The sequence below is a fragment of the Pteropus alecto genome, unplaced genomic scaffold (genome assembly GCF_000325575.1).
Source record: "Pteropus alecto unplaced genomic scaffold, ASM32557v1 scaffold389, whole genome shotgun sequence".
Taxonomy (NCBI): domain Eukaryota; kingdom Metazoa; phylum Chordata; class Mammalia; order Chiroptera; family Pteropodidae; genus Pteropus; species Pteropus alecto.
In genome coordinates, this window is record NW_006443569.1 from 593,531 (window position 1) to 615,073 (window position 21,543).

General features: G+C 37.7%; 1 protein-coding gene and 1 pseudogene across 5 annotated transcripts in view; one reads left to right on the top strand and one right to left on the bottom strand.

The window, feature by feature from the left end:
* Positions 1-6: 6 nt before the first annotated feature.
* GMDS (GDP-mannose 4,6-dehydratase) overlaps positions 7-21,543 on the top strand; it is a 607,022-nt gene continuing 585,485 nt past the window's right edge. For all 5 annotated transcript variants that reach the window (XM_025041522.1, XM_025041523.1, XM_015599051.2 and 2 more), the window contains exon 1: positions 7-197. In XM_025041522.1, coding sequence (XP_024897290.1) covers positions 96-197 — 102 coding nt within the window. In that variant the 5' untranslated portion in view covers positions 7-95. The remainder of the gene's footprint in view (positions 198-21,543) is intronic.
* On the bottom strand, positions 15,710-15,828 carry LOC112473109 (annotated as a pseudogene).

A 21,543-nucleotide genomic window follows, 5' to 3' on the forward strand; every position in this document is an offset into this window, starting at 1 on the left:
GCTAGCGCGCGGGCACACCTCCACATCCCTCCGGCGCCACTGCCTCAGCGCTGCTCGCCTCTGCTCAGCCCTGCCCTCTGCACGCCCGTGGGGACATGGCACACGCGCCGGCACGCTGCCCCAGCGCCCGGGGCTCCGGGGATGGTGAGATGGGCAAGCCCAGGAAGGTGGCGCTCATCACTGGCATCACCGGCCAGGTGAGTGCGGAGGCGTGGGCCCGAGCCGGGCCCACTGCTGCCTGGGCACGTGTGCGCTTTGCCCTCTGCTCAGGGCTGCTTGCATTTCCAGGAACAGCCTTCTGGCTGTCCCGGAAGGTGTCTGCTGCCGGATAGGTCGGAGACAAGATGTAGCTTGTGGGGAGTGTGCTCAGTGCATTGAATGTTTCTGGTCTTCTCTTGGGGCGTGGGAGCGTGTATTCTGCCTGACATGTGGTCTTCGCACCTGAGTAAGATTAAGACTACCCTCTCTCACCTGTCGGACTGGCGTCTGGAGCCCTTCATTTTCCAAGCCCTCTAGATTGCACTTGGAATTTAGTTCTCTGCGGTTCGTAGTGCCTGGGAGGGAAAAGGACCGTATATCTGTGAATATATGTGTGGAGTCACCCTGCTTTATCTCGGCATAAGGAACACATAGCTGCTAATGCTTAGGAAGTTGAAAAGAGAATTCCTTGATGTTTTGGTTCGGCCTCACCAGATTTCCATGTAGAAAAGAGAAAATAACAGAAAGTAGTGCTGTAGAGTCACAGACCAGGAAATACTTTTTTTTTTTTTTTTTTTAAGCACACTTCACAGAAACTTTTTAAATATCACTAGCTGCTGAGATTCATGTTTACACATGCTAGGGTTCCAGTTCCAAATAAATGAATTCCTTGAGTGAGGTAATTAGGAGGAGTCTTGAATGTTGGAACCCCATGTGCAGGCTGAGCATAGTTTGTCATCTCTTAGAAGTATTGCAACAGGTAGGGGCTGACCACAGTGTCTTATCAAGCTGTGCTGTTTTCGATTCACTGCCAATCAAATAATTTTACCCGTGTATTTTTGTTGAAAAAGTGGTATCTGTGCCCCGAGTCTGGTGGTTTGACCATATTACTGTGAAATAAAGATGATAATAATAGCTAATACATTTTATGTTTACTATTTTTCAGTCATTTGACTGATTTTAACTCATTTAGTTTCTTCAAATACTTTTTGAGGGGGTATCCCCACTTTACAGATGTGGAAACTCTAGCATGGGAGTTTGATTTGCCTGACTGAAGTCTAACAACTAGGAAGTGTACAGTGGAATTCAAACTCTGTTCTCAAAGCTCTCTAGCATTACAGAAGAAGTTGAAATAGGTCAAATAATAGAGTCAAAGAAAAATTAGACAACTTTAACTACGGATACCTGATTAATTTCGGATTATTCATGCATCTTACTTTGCTTGAGGTACTTAAACAGGTGTTTGAAAACTGGTAAGAGAGATAGTTAGGTCAAGGATCTGAGGTTGAGGAAGAGAACCCTTAAATTTAGGCATGGGCCTATATACTGTCTATCCTTTTCTAACTCTTCTGCAGGTGGTTCTCCTTATTACAGTTTCTTAGACTGGCTTTGGAGCTCAGATGTGTATTAAGCTAACACAAGCTCTTGAAGGTTAAGTTATTTTATTTTTTTTTAAGTATCATGAAGAAATTAGTTAAGCTGTTAATGTAACTATTGGTATGACTTATACCAGTTTAAGTGACCAGCAGTATGAATCAATGCAGATTAGAAATAGAACGCTATTTAGATCTTTGAGTGCAGTCATGTGGTTGGTAGGATGTGTTGTGAGGGATGTGTTGTCCCCTCCCCACTCTCCCAGTTTGTCCTGTAGGTTGCCAGGGGGTAGTCTTCCTTAAGCACATGTTCAGCATGCTAAACCCTTGACCAGATGTTTTTGGCTCCCCATGTCATTTTTAACTTTAAACTACTGATTGTATTTCAGTCTCCTTTTAACCTCCACCAATGTTTCCCACTTCCTTCCAACATCCACCCTCTGCATTGTCCCTTTATTGGGTGTTGTGTAGCCCCTGACACAGCTGAACTTTGTAGCTGCCACATAAATCCTTGCTGATGGAATTTACTGCTCTCCTGTGCTTTGCATTTACCTTCTAGGACACTGACTCTCAACCTGTGTATCAAGGATCTCTGGTGGACTGTGAAGTTAATATGAGGGGTCTGAAAATCCATACCTTATTGTCCATTTTAAAAATAATACTGGGTGAAAGCTTACTGAGCTTCTTATTCCACTGAACATTTTTATATATCTCTAGTTTTAGCCCCGCTTTACCCCTGGCAAAGTAAGGTTAAATATGTTCCTGGAGAGTGCATACCTTATGAGTGTCAGTCAGAGTTGAGATTTGAACCCAGGAGTTGCCCTAAGCAATTTGTTATACTGCCTCTGTGGTAAGTCACACATTAAATTACAGCTATATGGATTTGCACACCTGCATGTGATTGGGGCGGGAGAGGGAGGGAGGGGGAGAGAGAGAGACACAGACACAGAGACAGACAGACAGACAGACTGAAAGACAGATTATTTTACGCTCAGGAGGGGTCTCGGATTCAAGAAGATGAGGTAGAAACCACTGCTGTGGCCCTTAGGGCTATCATGGCAATCTTACCAAGATGGGCTCTTAAATGGGTTGTTCTAAATTCCCACGTGAGTAAGAGTACAGATAGCTAGTGTGCCCTGTCTACTATGTATCTCTAGTATTTACTGTCAGACTTCATATTCTAGCTTTCTCTCCTATCTAGTCTTGACACAGCAGTTGTGCATCATTTCCTGAAGTTTTTACCTTATTAAATTACCTGAAAGAAAACCAGGCGCTGGCTTTGCATTGCTGCCTCTAGGCCCTCTGCCAGCCATCGCCAAAGTTTACCTCCTTGTTTAATGATGCTTGTGGTTCTTCACTACACCCATGGAAATGTTCCTGCTGTTCTTTGAATACCATCACTTTGTACATCATTGTGACTGAGTGTCCTCACAAGTCTTATTCCTTTTAACTCAACTAAAAGCCTCTCTATTCTAAATCTGCCAAATGTAGCCATTCCAGGAACTTTCTTTATATTTACATATATGCAATTACTGTTGACTAGGTAGGTAATTTACATATCTAAGTTCTTTGGTTTGTAAAGTGCTTTCAGATAGAAACCTCTTTTTCAGCTAATTACCTCCCACATTGTTTCATCCAGTGGGCTTTTAAAAATGCTGACTTATCTTCCCATTAACAGAATGTGTCTTTACCATATGTCTGCAGTGTGCAAGGCTTGTTTTGATGCTGCTGATAATATAAAGATATGTAAGGTGTACTCTACCCATTAAGATCTCACAGTCTTTTCAATACATATGAAAAGACAGTGCACGTAAAAAATTAATATCGTAAAAGTATGTTAGGGGCCAAATGAGTGGTTAATTCAACATCAGGTTCTGGAAGAAGTTGTTGAATGCTAGAAATAGCAGGGACTGTGTACATGGTGAACAGCATGTGTAACAATATGGAGAAGGGAAAGTTTGGGGGGACATGGAGGGCAAAAATAAATAGTAATGAAAGACATTAAATTATTAAATTATTTATATCCTTTGCTCATTTCCAAAAGAATTCTGAGGTAGCTTCAATAAAAAAAATCAATAGACCAACAAACAAACAAACAGACAAAAACAGTAGTGAAGGCAATAGAAAGATGGAGGTAGTGTACCAAAATCTAAAACTGAGGATAGCTGCTGCAGGTGGGCATAAAATTCAGCTTTGAGGTTCCTCACAGTCAAGACAAAATGGATAGGTGAGTGAAACATTTTATTAGTACTAAACTCTCTGAGTAATAAGTTTTGAACAATAGACTCAGAGTAACATGATGCACAATATTTTCCATAGTAGTTTTTAAAGAAGATAGGGTATCTCCTTAGGACACTCTTATATTACTCCCTAATGGATGGTGAAAGCATACTTTTTGGTAGGTGGAGACTTTAGGAGAATTGAATGGTTAGTGCTTGTGGATTTTCCTATTTCTAGTATCTGTTATTTCAAGCTGGTTTCTGCCAGGAGAGCAGCCAGGTTGGAACTGTAGATTACTTTGTCAATTGTGTTTGACAGTAAGGTTAATATTGTTTTTTTAAATACGGAAGCATTTGACATGGAGAGATCCTTCTCACTTGCAGGTTGGCCTAGAGTTTCCTTAGGAAGTGGTTTAAATCTGGTTAAACATTTAAGCAAGTACCAATTCAGGATTCTAGAGTTCTACACCATGATGCGTGGTGGACAAAGTATTTATCTTTAAACGGTTGAATAGTTAGCCATGGTCAACAGGAGTTAACTTGTTTGCAGTTGGAAAACAAACTTTTCGTAAGTTTTGCCTAGATGAAAAATGGACTCTAATTATCAATATCAGATTATTTAAGCTATATTATTTTGTTTTAGAATTTTATGTTTATGGCCTTGTTTTTTTTATTTTCACTAATTTCATTAGTTTCTTTTGAGTTTATTCTTGATGCCATAAAACAACCCTGTTCGTTAAAGGGAACTTATGTAAAATGGATCATCTGATTCCCTAGACTCAGGTGGCTCTTACAGGCTTCATTCATTCTCTTCAATTAAGAATTAAGAATATTGGAAAATGGTGATTGAAAATTGGCAGGCAGTATCATTTTCCCCCCAGGTTTCCGTAATCCCTTTAAATAATGCTTCATTTGGTTTATAAAAGATGACAGGGACATTACTTCTTTTGGTTTTACTTCCTAATCCACATTCAGTTTCCCACAAATTTCTATGTTTCAATATAGGTAAGAGAATCATCACTTGTGTAGATGGAGATTTAGTGAAATGTGATGAGGTCTATTAAAACAAGTCCATTTGATTAGTAATGACTGCATGGAATCCTGGAGCCAAGGCTAAATCCAGTTCAAGGGAGAGGCCCATGATTGATAAGTGATGGTTGCGTAGAGAGGGTTTGGAGTGATGGCACATGTGCTATTACAGGATTGTGACTCCTTGAGAATAGGAAAAAAGTTTATCGTTTATCTCTTTTATCTAGCATAACTGTTATAGGTTAGATACTCAAAATATTTGATAATTAAATTAATTGTAAGTTACCGATGTTTATTGTCTTGCAGAAAACTTGCCTGGAAATTGCAGAAGTCTGTAGGAATGGAAATAAAATGTTAGGATGCATCTCTTTTGTTTGGTTACTTGCAAGACATTGCCAAGGTACTGGAGAGAATTGGATAGTATATACCTGAACAGACAACGTGCAATTTAGGAGATGAAATGATTTGTTTTTAGATTTAAAGGACTTGGAATATACTCATTTCAGGGGGAAAAAATAACATGTCCAGTTCTGTGTGATAGATTTCCTGTTTTTGTACTCATATTAACCACTGAATTAAAAAGAAAAATTCTCTTGTGACTTTAGAATGGAATTAAATTACCATCATTATGTAGAGGAAAGGAGGCTGGAAAAGTGGGATTTCTCCAGGTCACACAGCAAGTTACGCTAGAGTTAGGATTAGACCCCCAGATTCTTGGCTTTTCATTGTTTTAGGACTGATCAGCACTGCCCTACACTAATAAGAAATAGAGAGTTAAATTAGAAAAATTAGTATAAAAGACTGTATGTAGTAGTAAAATGTATCTTATAGGGTTCTATAAAGTGGAATGACAATAAATGTACATCTGAATAAGTAATCAAATCCATTTCAATATTTAAGGAAAAGGTAACTTTATATTTATAAAATTTAACATCTTATTTTAACAAATATTTGTAGTTGGAAAGATTGAGAGGCTTAGGGTAATTAAATAGAAATCTTTAGTATTTGATCTATACAAGAAAGTTAATAAGATTATAAGGACTAAAGAACGGGATTAATTTACAATAACATTCATTAGAGAATTTAGACATGCACTATTCATTCAAGGCTGTATACTGTCCTGAGCTGGTAGCTTCCCTCCAGTGCCTCCAAATTCTTGGCCACTCATGATGTGGGAAAACCTATAGCTGCATATCTCCTTGTTTGGATTTAGGACTCTACGGCTGAAGTTGAGGGTGAGTTTTATTAGTTACTGACTTGATTTTTCAGATGAGCTGTCTTTTGATCCTAAATGGCTTTCTGTGAGGTGTTGCGTTCTCGACTTGCCTATCCTTTGAAGCAGTCTTTCCTGAACTTTTGCTAGACTAAAGTTATCACTAGAAAAGAATTATTTGGCTATGATTCCATGTAAAGAATAAGGCTTAAGGGGTGAGATAAATGTTTGCCTTTAACCAAGATTCTGGCTACCTGGTAGATAATTATTTGGGGGAAGGGTACAGAAATAAGTTTACTGACATTGATAGAATGATTATTGTGTGCCAGGCAATGTGCCAAGCATTTTATATAAATTATCTCATTTAACCCCAGGTGGTATGTATTTATACTTACATCATACAAAGAAACTGAGAGTTGGAGCACTTCAAGCTTGCCTAAGAACCCTTAATGCGCTAGTTTTTTTCTCAGCACCTTCACCCCTGTATCAGTCACACTAGCTCTGTTGGTCAATTTGTGGATAAACTGTAGAGATTCACTGCTCTCAAGAAATAAATTGCTTTAAAAGACTGCTATATATTTTGATTAGTGCTTTACCATGACCATTCGGTGATGTTAACATTATTAGTTTGTGTGTCAGAAGAAGTCTGGAATAAGGACGTGGGAAGGGAGGTGGAAAGCTATGTTTTCTGAGCCTATTGAAGATCCCTGGTGTGGCTCCTTTCCCCAGCATTCTTCTCAGTTCTTTGAGGATTTTTACGGTAAGAGATGAAAGTGGTTGGAGAACAGTGCCTTTCTCTGCACATAAACTGCTGATGCTTCCAGTGGAGGGTCAAGTGCCAGTAGACCATTCATGGGATCTTCAGGAGTGGGTAGGTTTCAGGGGCTGCAGCTTGGGCGATGGGTTGTCTGAATGAAAATCGTGACTGGAGAGCTTACCCAGGAGCCTTGATGACCACATGGATAGTCTCAGTTTTCAGTTGGTGGAGAGAGGTAGATGAGAGGCAGAAATGCTTGATTTTGTGGCCGCTACAAATTGTTTGCATGGACCTTTCCCCTATCTGCACAGGGATCTGAGATTTACAGTTCCCAGTTCATTTGCTGTAGGTCCCATTAGATACATTTCTTCCTTTCTCTAATGCTACTTTCCCCTCTGTAGAGTGGAGTTTGTTCTTGCTATCATGACCCAGGTTAGATTTTCCTTAGGGGACTCATAAGTCCCCTATTTTAGATACTTGCACCTGCATTATGAACAAAGAAGACTGTCTTAACCTTAACCTTTTTTGGCTTGCAAATTGGTCTTAGCACATATGTTTGACTTGACATTTCTTCTGGTGTGTTAATCTGAGATGCTTCGTTGACTTCAGAGTAGCCTCCCTTCTTTTCTCTTGCAATAAGCATTGTATTTGGGCTACTAGCAGTTCTTCATTCATACCTCTCCTACTTTTTCAAGTAGCAATTTTTTTCCATGCTTAATTAATCTTTTCTCCCAGAGGCAATTACATTTTGGTTCAGGTCATCCTCTACTTAGTAATAGAAGTATTAATAATCATAATTCATTCAAACAAATGTTTGGGTATCAACTATATATCAGGCACTCAGGATACAACAGTGAACAAAACAGACAAAAATGACCATCCTTTTGACATTGATGTTCCAGTAACACTGTAATATTGATGTTCTAGACGATGATAATGATGGCGATGATGATTATGATAGATTACAATAATTAACATGTATTGAGCATTTACTTTGTGCCAGGCACTGTTCAAAGGGTTTTACATTTATTAACTTATTGAAGCAACAGAGCACTCCTCTGAGGCGGTTTTCTTATTATCCCCAAGGAACAGAGGTTAAGTATATTGCCCAAAGGTCTCCGGAGATTACAAAGTCAAATTTAAAATGTAAATTTCAGTAATTTTATTTTCTATTAAGTTTGTAATTACTATCAATAAATAGATTCTAAGCAGAGTTAAATACATTGTCCATCAAATTTGAAAAACAAAGCATATTCGAGTTTTTTTTTTGCAGTTGTGGAAAGGTGGATTAAAGTAGTAAAATAAGCATGTATTAATCACTACATTATTTTATTTGTTGTCATTTGAGTCATATCTTTAGCTAATTTCTTTGGAGGACCCCTGTTGATAACTAATCTTATTAAGTCCCTGAAGGCTAAGACTATGTTTTAGGGCAAGTAGAGGATTTCTAGGCCAACTTGAGTTTGAATTACTGCTTAGTTACTTATGAGCTGGGTGGCTTTGGGCAAGTTATTTACCTTTGCTGCCAGGTTGGAAGAGTAATTCCTACCAAATAGAAATAAGCTTGGCACATAATAGGGGCCTTTGGCCCACTACTAGAATGGACCTTCACAGAGTTAACAAGATAATAAAAAATTTCCTTGAATTCTAGGAAAGGAATTTGAATGTAGAGGGTATTACTATTTAGCTTTACTCTATTATGTAGGGGCAGAAAGTTCCATAGTATTTGGAATCAACCACAAGGCTATCAAAGTACTGGGAGGCCAACAGATTTGACATCCTGAGTCTTACAGACTGTGCAAAGCAGATCTGGGAGCCTGTCTTATCTTTCCATATAAGAGGATTGTCAGCAGTGAACTTTACTCTAAATCTCCCTTAATGGGATTTGCAGTCCTGGGATGAAAGGCTTGGCATAATTAGAAATGAGAAAGATGTCTTGAGTACTGTCCTACTTTGATCAAAGACTGTTATGTGGTGGTACCGTTTTTTTTTTTTTTTTAAATGTCTTTACATTTAAATGTTATTAATTAATTAACTGAAGAAAGAGCATGGAACTGAGAATCAAAGAGGCTGGGTTTTAACACCGATTAATGGTAAAGCGGTCATTTTTTCTGAGTCTGTTTCTTAAACTATGATGAGAAGATGATCTCTAACGTCTGTTCAGATTGTAAAGGGCTATGACTTTAGGATTAAACACTAAATTATAATTGATTATATGCAAAAAAGTTATTAAACAGTGTAATCATTTAATATCAGTTTTAAAGTAAGATCAGTAGGATAATTAAAAAAATGAAACCAATGAACTATTAACTTTAGTAAATTTATAGTGAAGAATGTAACTTAAGAAGAAATTCAAATATGAGTTGTATATTGCCAGAATTTGTAAGGTTAAAGTGAAAAATCCGAGCTGTCTGCCCTTGTAAATTATACCAGATTAAGTGATTTTTTGCTGAGGAAGGATTTTAAAATTCCTGTTATTTATTTTTTCGCTTGAAGTATTGAAAAATATAAGCATCTGTATTTTGAGCTTAGTGTTTAATAGTTGAGGTTTTATTTGTTTAGTTAATATTTGCTGAGATTTATTCTGTGCTGAGCTAGGTGCTGGGGATATAGCCACCAGCAAGATGGAAATGATTTTGTTTTCAAGGAGCCGCTAGTCTAGTAGGGGAACAAACAATTTGACAAGTAATTTTATAGCATGTTAAATGCTATGACAATAATAAAGGAGTCATTGAATCACAAAATTATCCCTTAAATAAAATGCTCTAAAGTAACATTAATTCAACAGATTTACTGAGCATTAGTTACCTTGCAAGTTTCTGGTTATATATTCCCTTGTATTAAAAGGGTTAGTTGTGAGGGTTAGTTCTTTGTGTAGGAAGCTGAGCTGCCTAAGGACTACCTATATGCTACTTTATTCCTTTTGACATAGAAGTCTTTTGAATAATCTTATATTCAATCTTATAACCGTTTAAAGATGTTACTATTTTCATTCTCATTTTTCTCTGTCTTAAAAACCGTATTTCCAGCCTTTAACACTTATTCTAATTGGAGACCTTACCAACTGTTTGATCAGATATATTTATGTATGCACAAGGGGATCATGGCCCAAGTGAAGAAGCATTTGATGGATTCTCATCTTGTGATGCCATAGTTTAGGGGCTAGGTCAAATTTTTCTTTTTGACTGATCAAATTTGAATTTAACAGAACATTCTCAGTATAGTCCCTAATGGTGAGTTAGTGTCAGCCAGGGAATTAATATTTGTTTTATGGTTTGATAACTAATTTTTGAGCCAGTACAGTCATGTGCAGATTAATGATGCGATATGTTCTAAGAAATGCCTCATTGAGTGATGTCGGGGTTGTGTGGACATGACAGAGTGCACTTGACACAAACCTAGATGGAATAGCCTATTACACACCTAGACTACATGGTATAGCCTATTCCTCCTAGGCTACATGTACAAAACAACATGGTATTAAATCAAGCACAAGAAAAATGATGCAATCAAAAGATGTATGAGGCTGCTGCCAACATAATATGGCATACTGTTTTACAGCAAACTTTTTTTATAAGTAGAAAGAGTACACTCTAAAATAAAAAGTGTAGTATAGTAAATACATAAACCAGTAACAGTTGTTTATTATCATTATCAGGTATTATGTCCTATATATAATTGTATGTGCTATATTTTTATACAACTCTCAGTGCAGTAAATTTGTTTATACTAGCACCACCACAAACACATGAATAATGTGTTGAACTATGATGTTATGACAGCTACTGTGTCACTAGGCGATAGGAATTTTTCATCTTCATTATAATCTTATTGGACCAGTGTAGTATATGCGGTCTGCCATTGACTGAAACATCGTTATACAGCACAAGGCTGTATTGTGGCCAGAGACTTAAGAGTATGAAATCAGATAACTTTGTTTTATACTAGAATGTTAAGTATTTGTTAATTTGAATCAATATACATTTTTAAATGCTCACTGTAGTATTCCCAGCACTTAAAATAGAGTGCCAAACATGGCATTTGGACTTGGGGAGCTTAAAGTAGATAGGGAAGAAAAACTAATGTGCAGGAACCCAGAGATAATTATGTGCCTGTGGCTTTTAATGGTAAGAGGTCAGTGAAAGAAATGGCTGTGTAGATTGTAACGGAAAAAACTGTGGTCCGTGGAGACTAGTATAGCTGGGAAAGCTCCATGGACTTGGTCTTAAGGGATGGTCAAATTTAGAGAGAGGAAGTGGAAGCACAGGAGAAAAAGCGTGTGGTATTTTTGGGATGTGGTAAGGGGACTGACCTCACCGGAGGGGTTGGTATATGGTTGGAGTACTGGGAAATAATATATTGCAAATCTAGATCATGGAAGGCCTACGAAAGCCGGTAGGGATGCTTGAATTTGATGAAATAAGTAGTGAGAAGGCAGAGACCCTGTGGTGTGATAGAAAGATCCCAGTCTTGGGTCAGTCTAGAACAGGGTGTCAAATCCCGCTTTTAAAAAAGTACATGTAAAAATGTCTGCCACTTACTAGCTGAGTGTCCCTAGTCAAGTTACTTGAACCCTAGTTTCCTCTTCTTTAAAATGCAGTTAATTATAACACATTACAGATTGATGCGAGATTATATATGATGATTATAATAGTGCTTAGCACAGTGCCCAGTACATACTGTTTATGAAATGATAAGTATAATAAATATAATGTATAATAAGTTCTCAAGATGAGAAGAGAAGGCTAGAGAAGTTTTGAGAATGCAGTTTGGTGTAGATGTACAGAGTGAATCTGAGTAATAAAACAATGGAGGCAGGAAGACCTGTTAAGAGCCTCTTGTAATTATAAGGATATAGATACATTATGGAGAGAGAAAGGGAATCAGAGACAACAGGACTTTGTGATCAATTAGGTAAAGGGAATATGAGAAAGGGAAGAGTTGGAAATCTCAAGATAATTTTAATTTTGGAGACTAGCTGGATAGTATTACCATGCCCAGAAATGCAAACACTGGGAAGAAAACTAGTTTTCTGGGGAAGATAGTAAATTCAGTTTTATTCCTCTTGAGTGTGAAAGTGTGAGAATGACATTGTAATGCAAGTGAGAGATCATGATCATGTGGTCTTTCATAACGACCCAGACAACAGCTGTGGAATGGTAAAGTCCTTTATGTGACCATTGCTACCCTGTGGTACCCTTCACCAGTCCTCTTGCCCAGAATTGTCTGTGGCTTCCTCTTATCTGACATCAAAAACTAACATTTTTCTCTTTAGTTTTATGATTGAAGTTAACCAGGGTATTCCGGTTACTTTAATCTTCCATTCCTCTTTATTTATTTTTATTTATTAATTATTTAGATTTTCCTAATGCCATCCTCTTGTCTAAGATCCCTTCAGCTTGTCTCCCTTTTCTTCCCTCCGTGAGAAATTTTGGGACTCTCATATTTCCAGACTAATTGCAAGCAAGGTACTCAGTTCCACTAACATTCCCACAGGAGCTCAGTACATGTGAAAAGACTGAGTGAAGCATACTTGGAAGATAACCTTGTGAGATAGAAAGCTGATTTGGTAATGTTCTTGGCAGTGGAGCCCCAGCGTGCCAAACCTAGTCTTTGGCAGGCCCTTAAACAGTTTTCTTGCCAAATCTTGAGACTTCACCATAAGTCGTAATTCAATTGTTTATATAAGTTTACTCATTGAAATAGCTGCTTTTAGGATGGTGTTCAGTTACGTAGAACTGAGTTACCCAGAATTGAGGTTAGATGATTTTACACACAGTGACTTTGGTGAAAGGCGTTTGATTTATCTTTTTCAGATTGTTCATACTGTACCTTTTAAGAATTTAACTATTTGTGCATTTTAGGGGATCCTTTCTCTGACTTTAATGTTATTATTTTTTTTTTTAACTTCAAGAGTGAAACAAAGATATTTACTAAGTATTTGTAGAAAGTATTTGCACTCAGTAATTACTATATACTTGGAAGTTATACCATTATAGCTTGGTCATATTGTATATACAAATTCTTGAATGCTGTGTTTGATTATAATGCTGAAATGTGTTGCTCAGTCACATAAAAGAAGCCTATTCCTTAATGCAAAGTGAAAAAGCCTCTAATTTGGACCTCTAGAAGTCTTTTTTTAAATTATTGTAATATGATTTCCTATGTTTCTTAGAAGAGCACTTTATTTTACAATGACTTTACAAGTCATTGGTTTTCAGTATTTTTTCAAATTATATTTTTATAATAATTCTTTAAAAACAATGAATTAGAATTTTACAGATATGTGTAAATTTTTGAAGCAATGGTTTTGACCGATATTGATAAACATAAGCATATTTATTTTAGCTTAAAGTGGAATCTCTCAAAATGTAAACTTGATTGCAGGAGACCTGCTGTGGTGCCATATGCTCCTGTTGGATTAAACCAAGTCAAGGAGAAAGATATTGGGAACCACTGTCAGGAATTGTGAGAGGCCTGAGATTTAATCCTGCTTGCAGGCTAGCAAGTGAGGCTCCTACAGTTCTCTGAATGATGGCCTAAAACACAATGCTCCTGGGTCAGAGACAAAGGACTTTATTACTAATAGCACAGTAAACAGTATGAATTTCATGTTTGTATCACTTTGTTTGCATCAGATCCTCTTGCCCCCCAAGGTCTGTGGGGGCAAAATGGGAGACGTTGCAAACGCAGTGGGTATACAATGGAGTTGAGGAATCTTAAGGTAAGGGAACTCTAATCTTTTATAAGGGAGCTGCTAGCAAACCTGACCAACCTTTGCCTGGAAGGGAGACATTATCTTTATTATTCTGGGTAGCAAACAGCTCTTCCTTTCCTCTGCTCCAGGAAAAGGGCACAATTTCCATCTTAAAGGCTATATACTTTACAGATATCCTTGAAAAGACAGTACTGAATAAAAGTTATTGGTGAGTGTTCTCAGGAGGCATGCAGAAACAGGTGAGACCCATGAAGAATTGCCTCTCAACATTATTAACTGAAACTCACCAGTTTGACAATATACAGTTTTCCCCATATTTCCCCATACCCATCTATGGGGAGCTTGAACCTTATTTTGGATCCTCATTTTCTTTTATACTTTTTACTTGAAGAACGAAATGATAAGACCTGGACTTAGGTGCTTAGTGTAGCATGGGCGAATAGGCATTGGCCCTGGGGGATGCATTTAATATTTTGTATGTATAGGAGTGGATAGTAAAATAGACGAAACATTGAGTAAATTTAATATGATAGATTAGTGTTGGTTGTCCTGAAGAACCACAACTCAGAACTTTTTTCCAGCCAGAGGGAAGGACCCACACCCATCCTGCCCCTGACTATGCTCTCAGCTGAATGATTCTAACTCATTTGGCTTAATACCTTCTCTTCCTCATTGAGCCCCTATGGGAACACATGCCATTACTCGTTGAGTGAACCATAAACTTCTTTCATAAATTTTAATTCTTTCTCTTGCTTAATTTTAAAATCTTACCTAATTTAAAATCTTTTAGCTTCACTTTGAGATTACTCCTATCATTTATGTTTATTTAGTGCCTACTGTGTGATAATAGGCCCTGCCCTCAAGGTAAGAAACCTTGGGTCTTTTCAGGTTTTCTTAAAGGTTCCTAAAGCCTTGTTTTGATTTTTATGAAATTTGATGTTATCTTCAGAATGCTTTCTAGCAACTTGCACATTTTGTTAAACAGTCTTCACTTTTCCATTCAAGGAATGTGTTTTCCTAGGTAAATCAGGTCCTATATGACTGCTCAGCAAGCTCAAGGACTCTTGGAATGGTGTAGTATGGTTTACCATTCCAAACTGATGATGGGTAACTTTACTTCACTTCTATATGAGCTATAAGAACTTACATTTGTATATTAATTTATAGTTTTCAAAGCATTTAAATAATTATTTCCATTGTTCTCAATAGTATTCTGTGAAGCAAGTAGGACAGGTATTACCTTTATTTTACAGATATGTTGACTGAGATCCAGAGTGATCAAATGACTTCTCAGTGTTGCGGGACTGGTGATTGTCAACTACAGTAACTCTAATTTTTTTTGCCTGTGTTCTGGGTCTCCACAGTCTACTAGATTTAATTTAATTTAATTTTACCTTCTATCACTAGTGTTTTACCTTAGGCTGATGTTTTTCTTTACTGTTCCATAAACAGACCATGATAGGCAGAATAATCCTCCCTCCACCACCCTAAGATGTCCATATCCTAATCTCTGGAACCTATGAATCAGTTACCTCTCATGACAAAAGGGGCTTTGCAGATGTGACTAAATTAAGGATCTTGAGATGGGGAGATTATCCTGGATTATCTGTGTGGGTCTGATATAATCATGGGTTCCTTAAATGGGAAGGAGGGAGACAAATGTGTCAGAACCAGAAAGATGGCATTGTGAGAAATATTCAACCAGTTATTGCTGGCTTTGGGGATGGAGGAAGGGGCCACAAGCCAAGGAATTCAGGCAACCTCTGGAAGCTAGGAAAGGCAAGGGAATGAATCTTCCCTAGAGCCTCCAGAAAGTAACTGAGCCTTCTTGACACCTGGATTTCAGCCCTGTTAGATCCATGTTAGACTTCTGACCTACTGAATTATGAGGTAATAACTGTGTGTCATTTTAAGCCACTACATTTATGGTAATTTGTTATAACAACAATAAGAAACTAATACATAGATCATGTGTTTGTCCATACTTTTCACTTAGAATTCTCTTCTCTCTCTCTCTCTCTCTCTCTCTAAATATACATACATATACATATATATATGTGTGTGTGTGTATGTATATATATATATACATACATATATATACACACACATATATATATTTTTTTAAGTCAAGGCAACCCTTGGTTGACCTCATGGATTGCAAGGACCTTGTCAGTTTACAATCCCTTATTTTTTTATTTTTTACACCTACAGCACCTGGTCTTCCTAGGTGGTCTCCCATCCAAGCACTAACCAGGCTAGACCCTGCTTAGCTTCTGAGATCAGATGGGATCGGGCTTGTTCAGGGTAGCATGGCCATAGATGCCTATTTATGTTTATCTGTCCTCAAATTCTACCCTTCCTTCATGTCTAGCCCTTATTTATGTCCATAATCTTGGAATTCTTTGCATATTTTAAATTATTCAACAAATATTTTTGAGTGTCTTCTGCCAGTAAGATATTTCTTCATTTGGTATTATGGAGTATACTAGAAGTCTCTATTTTCAAGAAGCTTAATCTAATAAGGAGCATTAATGCATCATTTCATCAGATATTTTTTCAACACTGAGCTCTGTGGTAAATATTTTAATAGCCACAAGAGTGAACACAATTTGTAAGGATATGTATATAATTTATGCCACTATGCTCCTAATGATAAAGCTGTTCTATCATCATTATTGTTATATAAAAAGTTTTTTGTTGGCTTTGGGGAAGCAAGTGGACCTATTGGCAGAGAACTGTGGGTGACATCTGGTAGTCTCCAGGTGACAGCTAGCAGGAAACTAAAACCTTCAGTCCTAGAGCCATAGTAACTGAATTCTGCCAACAAACAAAGCACATCCTTAGATCCACTCAGGCTTTAGGTGAGATTGACACCTAGCTTGGGTAGCTTTGCTAAGAACTCAGCTAAGCATGCTGGCCTCCAGACCCATGGAAAGTGTGAACTAATAAATATTGGCATTTTAAGCTTCTGACTTTGTGATAATATTGTTATGCAGCAATAGTTAACTGATATAAGAACTGACATATTGCCACAGCATATGCAGAAGTAGCTATAAGACAGGATAGTGTTAAAGCCACATAAGCAGTATAAATATGTGTATGATTATTCTGGGACATGTCTTTGGTTGGGAAGATAAAGGAAAACCTCATCGAGGAGATGCTTCTAAATAGTACTGTTTAAGATGGGAGAACTTTGTTTGAGATGATAAACTTCTGGGCAGAGGAGGATGACCAAAGGCGTGGGAGGAAGACACAGGTTGTTCTAGGGATGTTGATGAGATTATTTGACTGAAGTGTAGAGGTCATGTGAAAATAGTGGAGGATACTGCTGCTGCCCAGCCGAGGAGAAGAAAGTGGAAGCAAAGAAAGAAGAACCTGAGGAGTCTGATGATGACATGGGCTTTGATCTTTTTGACTAAGCTTCTTTTGTAATATGTTCAATTAAAAGCTGAACTCTGAATAAAAAAAAAAAAAAGAAAATAGTGGAGGATAGGCTTACCAGGATTGCGTAGACCGGATTATGGTGAGCCTTGTAGCTTAGACTCTGGGGTTTGAACTTCATCTAATAAGTAGTAAGAAGCTATCAAAAGTTTTGAATAAAGAAGTTTTATGACAGGAATTTTATTTTAGGATATTAATTGGGAGAGAGCGTGGTAGACAAAACAGTTTGAAGGGTAATTACAGGAAGAAAGACATTTCTTTAGTGCAGGTGTCGGGGATAAGACTGAACTAATGTGATAGTTATTCATTCACTGAGGAAATGTTTAACGAACACTTAATATAAGCCCAGCATACTGTAGATAGGAAGGAAACAGTAAGAAAGATTGTGAGAGAGGAATCAAAGAACTTAGCTACAGATCGAATTGTTGGATTGGGGGGACCAGGGGAGAAGTGTTTGTTTCTGTAGCTTGCGCCAGTGACATCTATGTCCATGAGTACAAGGACTATATTTTATTACTATCTCTAGTATAGTGCCTGAAACATGATGGGCTCTCAGTAAATATTTTTAAATGATATCTGAAGTTAATATTTCTTTTGTAAAAATCCTGGATGGAATATTTACTGCATAAAAAGGGCACTGGGAATGAAGGTGTGCAGAATACCATACTGTATAGCAAGAGGTGACAAAACTACAGCCCGTTGGCCAAGTCCAGCTGTTGCTTATTTTTATAAATAAAGCTTTTTGGAACACAGCCATACCTATTTCTTTACTTACTGTCTGTGGCAGCTTCCATATAGACTTGAACAGCTGCAACAGAGACTGCAGCTTGCAAAGCCTAAAATGTTTATTATCTGTCTCTTTACTGAAAAAATTTGCCAGCCTTTGCTTCTCAGATAGACAGTTGAAAGGCTATGGATGTAGATGATATCTCCAAATGGGAGGCTATGGAGACAGAAGAAATGATAAGTGAAATGGAGAAAACACTTACATTTTAGGATTGGAAGAGCTAATGAGGGAGAGAGTCCTGCACGTACGTGGTACTGGTGGTGCAGAGGCTGCTGTTTCTGCCCACAGCAGTGCTATCTTTGTGGGAGCTGTTCTGAGATGTCGTTTTAGGTGTTGTTCCTGGTTGTGAAGTTTCTCAGCTTCTTAATTTGGCACAATAGCTTTAATAGATTTCTGATTCAGTTGACTGCGAAATGCTTTATATGGTTCACCCATAAGATCTCTAAATGATTCCAGGGGGGATAGTGATAGTATTGAGTGGTGAGTGAGAATGTGGATAGAGAGATTGCAAACCAAGTTTGAAGTTCCCTAAGAGAAATACGAAAGTTCATGTATGTAGATCACACCAGTGAGGTTGTTGTGATTTGATTAGGGTTTTTAAACTACATTTTGTGGTGAGAAGGGTTCAGAAGCAAAGAGAGTGTTGTGGCTTGATGTTTCAGAAGTAGTGTCAGGAATCGAGGATAGGTATTCTTACTGTATCCCTTTTTTGGGTTTAGGGAAATGAGTGAATAGGAGTCCTGAATATCAGTAGCTCCTGGGTTTTTAGACTTCACAGTATGAAAACAACAAGATTGATCTATGGTGGCCAAGTTTTTATTTTGAAAGTAAAGAACCTTAAGAATAGCAAATTTTTACCTGCTACCATTCAATTAGTTAAAAAGAAGACATTTTGCACACTGTCAGAATAAAGAACGATCACCCAATTACATACTTTTGGCTGTGTGACCTACTTTAGTGTGTGTATTTTTCTCATTTTGTCAAAGAATGGGTTAAAAATGTGTCATAGATAGGCATTAGTGTATTGACTGCATTTGGGAAACCCATTGAATATTGTTTTATTTAAAAAATCATTCACTTGTCTGATTCTGAGAACTCAAATATAAATTTCTCGGTCTGCAGTGACCATTTTTTTCTGGGCCCCAAGATAGGACACATGAGCTCATAACTATATGATCTAGAATGGAGCTGAATACTGGAAACTAGGACTATCTGAAAGAATCTGAAGTTACTGTACTTTCTTATACTTTGTCCTTCAGGTACCCTTTTGATATTAAGAACCATAAAAGGTGCTTGGTAAGCCTTAGTCGATTGTTTGAGATTTAATTTTTTGCTAATTCCTTTGGCATGCTGGGCAGATTCCTTAGCTAATTTTCGTACCTCACACAGAATACCAATAGCAAATAGAGTCAGGATCCCCAGTTACCCTTACAGCTCTGTTTTTGAAGCTGTCCCTAGTCTCTAATGGTCCTTTGAAAGAATATTCAAATTGTTGTACTAGTTCATCTTTAATTTGGGAACCTGAAACTGAAATCAAGCTTTGGGGAGTTTCTGAGTGGCTTTGACTTGTTTTTTGTAAGGTCGGTCAACTCCAGGTATATGGGGGGAAAAAGTATTGAGTGAATTTCTCAAGGGCAAATGGGAAGATTTGGAGGGGATTTGTTTTTGAGGGGTTGTGATATTACATAATAAATTTTTCAGAGAGTTTTGCTTTCCTACTTATTTAAATATAAACCTTGGAAAGGAGACATAGGAGTTGGAACGAAATTGAACTGCCTTTATCATTATTTTTTCTTTCAACTTTTTTTGTGGACTATAGTGTTTTTTCATTTAATCCCCTCATTTATTTTGCTATTTTGACTAATTTAGGAAGTTTTGTATAATTTCAATATATAGTATTTTCTTTCCATTGAGTTGTATTTTAATCTTTACTGATGTTTGAACATACAGATTTTAAACTATTTAAGCATAATCAAAACTTTACACTATAGCCAGATTGTTAGTATGGGAATTTTGATTTTAATTGCTAAAAACAAGGGAGTGTCTTAAAGGGAATTCTTTATCTAGACCAGGCAAATGATTGGGAGTCCATTTGGAAATCTTAGAAGACTCTCTGTGTAGGGCACAATGGTTAGTGGAGGGCTTAGGGTTGGGTCCAGGAAACATGAAATTACTGCTTAGCTCTTTAAGCAGTGCACATCACTTAACCTTTATGGGCTATGGTTTTTTTTCTCTTTAAATATGCATTTCAGGAAATAGATGTAAATATTCATATAGAGTAAAGACATGTAAATTTTCCTAGGTTAAAATGCTTTCTTAGCGTGTATAATGGATATTGGAATTTAGTGAGATATTGACAAATGTTTGGCTTTGGGGAGGATTTCAGGAATTAGCCTGCTGCAGGACTCTGAAGAGGAAGTCTAACTGTTGGCTCTTTGAGTGTCATGAGGCTGCCATGGAAGAGGCAGCAGTGTTGTTCCCATAGCACCTTGGTATGATGGCTGTAGTAAATGTGGTCGCAGAGGCTGCTCCTCAGGGACCCTGGGAAGGAATGAGCCTTCGAGGTTTATGAGGTAGAGGCACATGTAGAACTGACTGGGTTGCAGTTTTGTCTTACTCAGGTAAGAATATGCTTTGAAAGTTTATTTTATCTCTATAACTTGGAAGCTTTTATTTTCTATTTAGTCTCAGTAAGGTTGTCTTAATATGTAAATATTTTTATCAAGGATGATTTTGAGAAAGTACCCATTTCTGGCATCCCATTCCTGGCTTTGGATTGAGAAATATCTGTTCCTAAAGGAAGAGGAGAGCTGGGTAAACATGAGTTTGAATCCTGATCTCAGTATTTACTTGGAGGCCGCAGGCAAATTTCTGCATCTCTTTATACCAGTCTTATCTGTGCTAGGAAGTGATAAACCTACCTCAGAGTGCTGTGAGGATTGAATTGTAAGAAGGTGTTTGTGCAATGGCATTCAGGAGATGGGAACATCATAATCCTAGAGGATCATTTTGGTCTTTTCAATATACCAGACAGAATTCAGGCAGCCCCTTATCTCTTGACAGATGATTGGCTTATGTCACTTCTCTGTCCCCTCTTCCACCCATATCTGCAGTGGAGCTCTGGGTCATGGTGGAGCCACAGGTGCCCCACCTCCATCTCCACTAGCAGTCTGTCTTAGGGACTCCTGTTGTTCCCTTCTTCTCTTCCTTCTTCCTCATTACACATTTTCCCCAGGATCTTCTTGCTGCTATTGTTGCCAGTAGCCTGGCTATCCCCTTCCATCCCCTGTTGTTGACTGGAGCCTGTTTCACCCCATTCTTTAGACATCATACTTGGACCCCCACATGATAAAGCTCTCAACAAGAGTGTGGAGCTAATTCTGGATGGCAGAAGGAAGTTCTACAATACTGCACAATTAGATCTGAGAAAGCCACTCCATATAGAACAAAACATTATTAAGGGTTATTCTGAACACTACATATTATGTGTTTCAGAAACCAAATTTGTGTTCAACTTGAGTGCTCTTCCTATGGCAAAATGGGTCACAAGTTTCAAATAGCTGATTTGCAAGTGTAATTTTGGCATGCTTTGTTGAAGCATACCACTTTGATCAGTTAGTAATATCAGTTCTAAAGCCCACCAAACAGGTTGAAGCATAACTACTGTGGGTTGGTGAAGGGCTACCTTTTTGATTGTACTCCACAAATGTCTCCTTTCTCTTAAGTGCAGTTTTTCCTGGTTAGAAATGGGCTTAGCTATGTAGAGACAGGTTGGAGTGGACAGTGAAGAAAGAGAGAGCTGATAAAG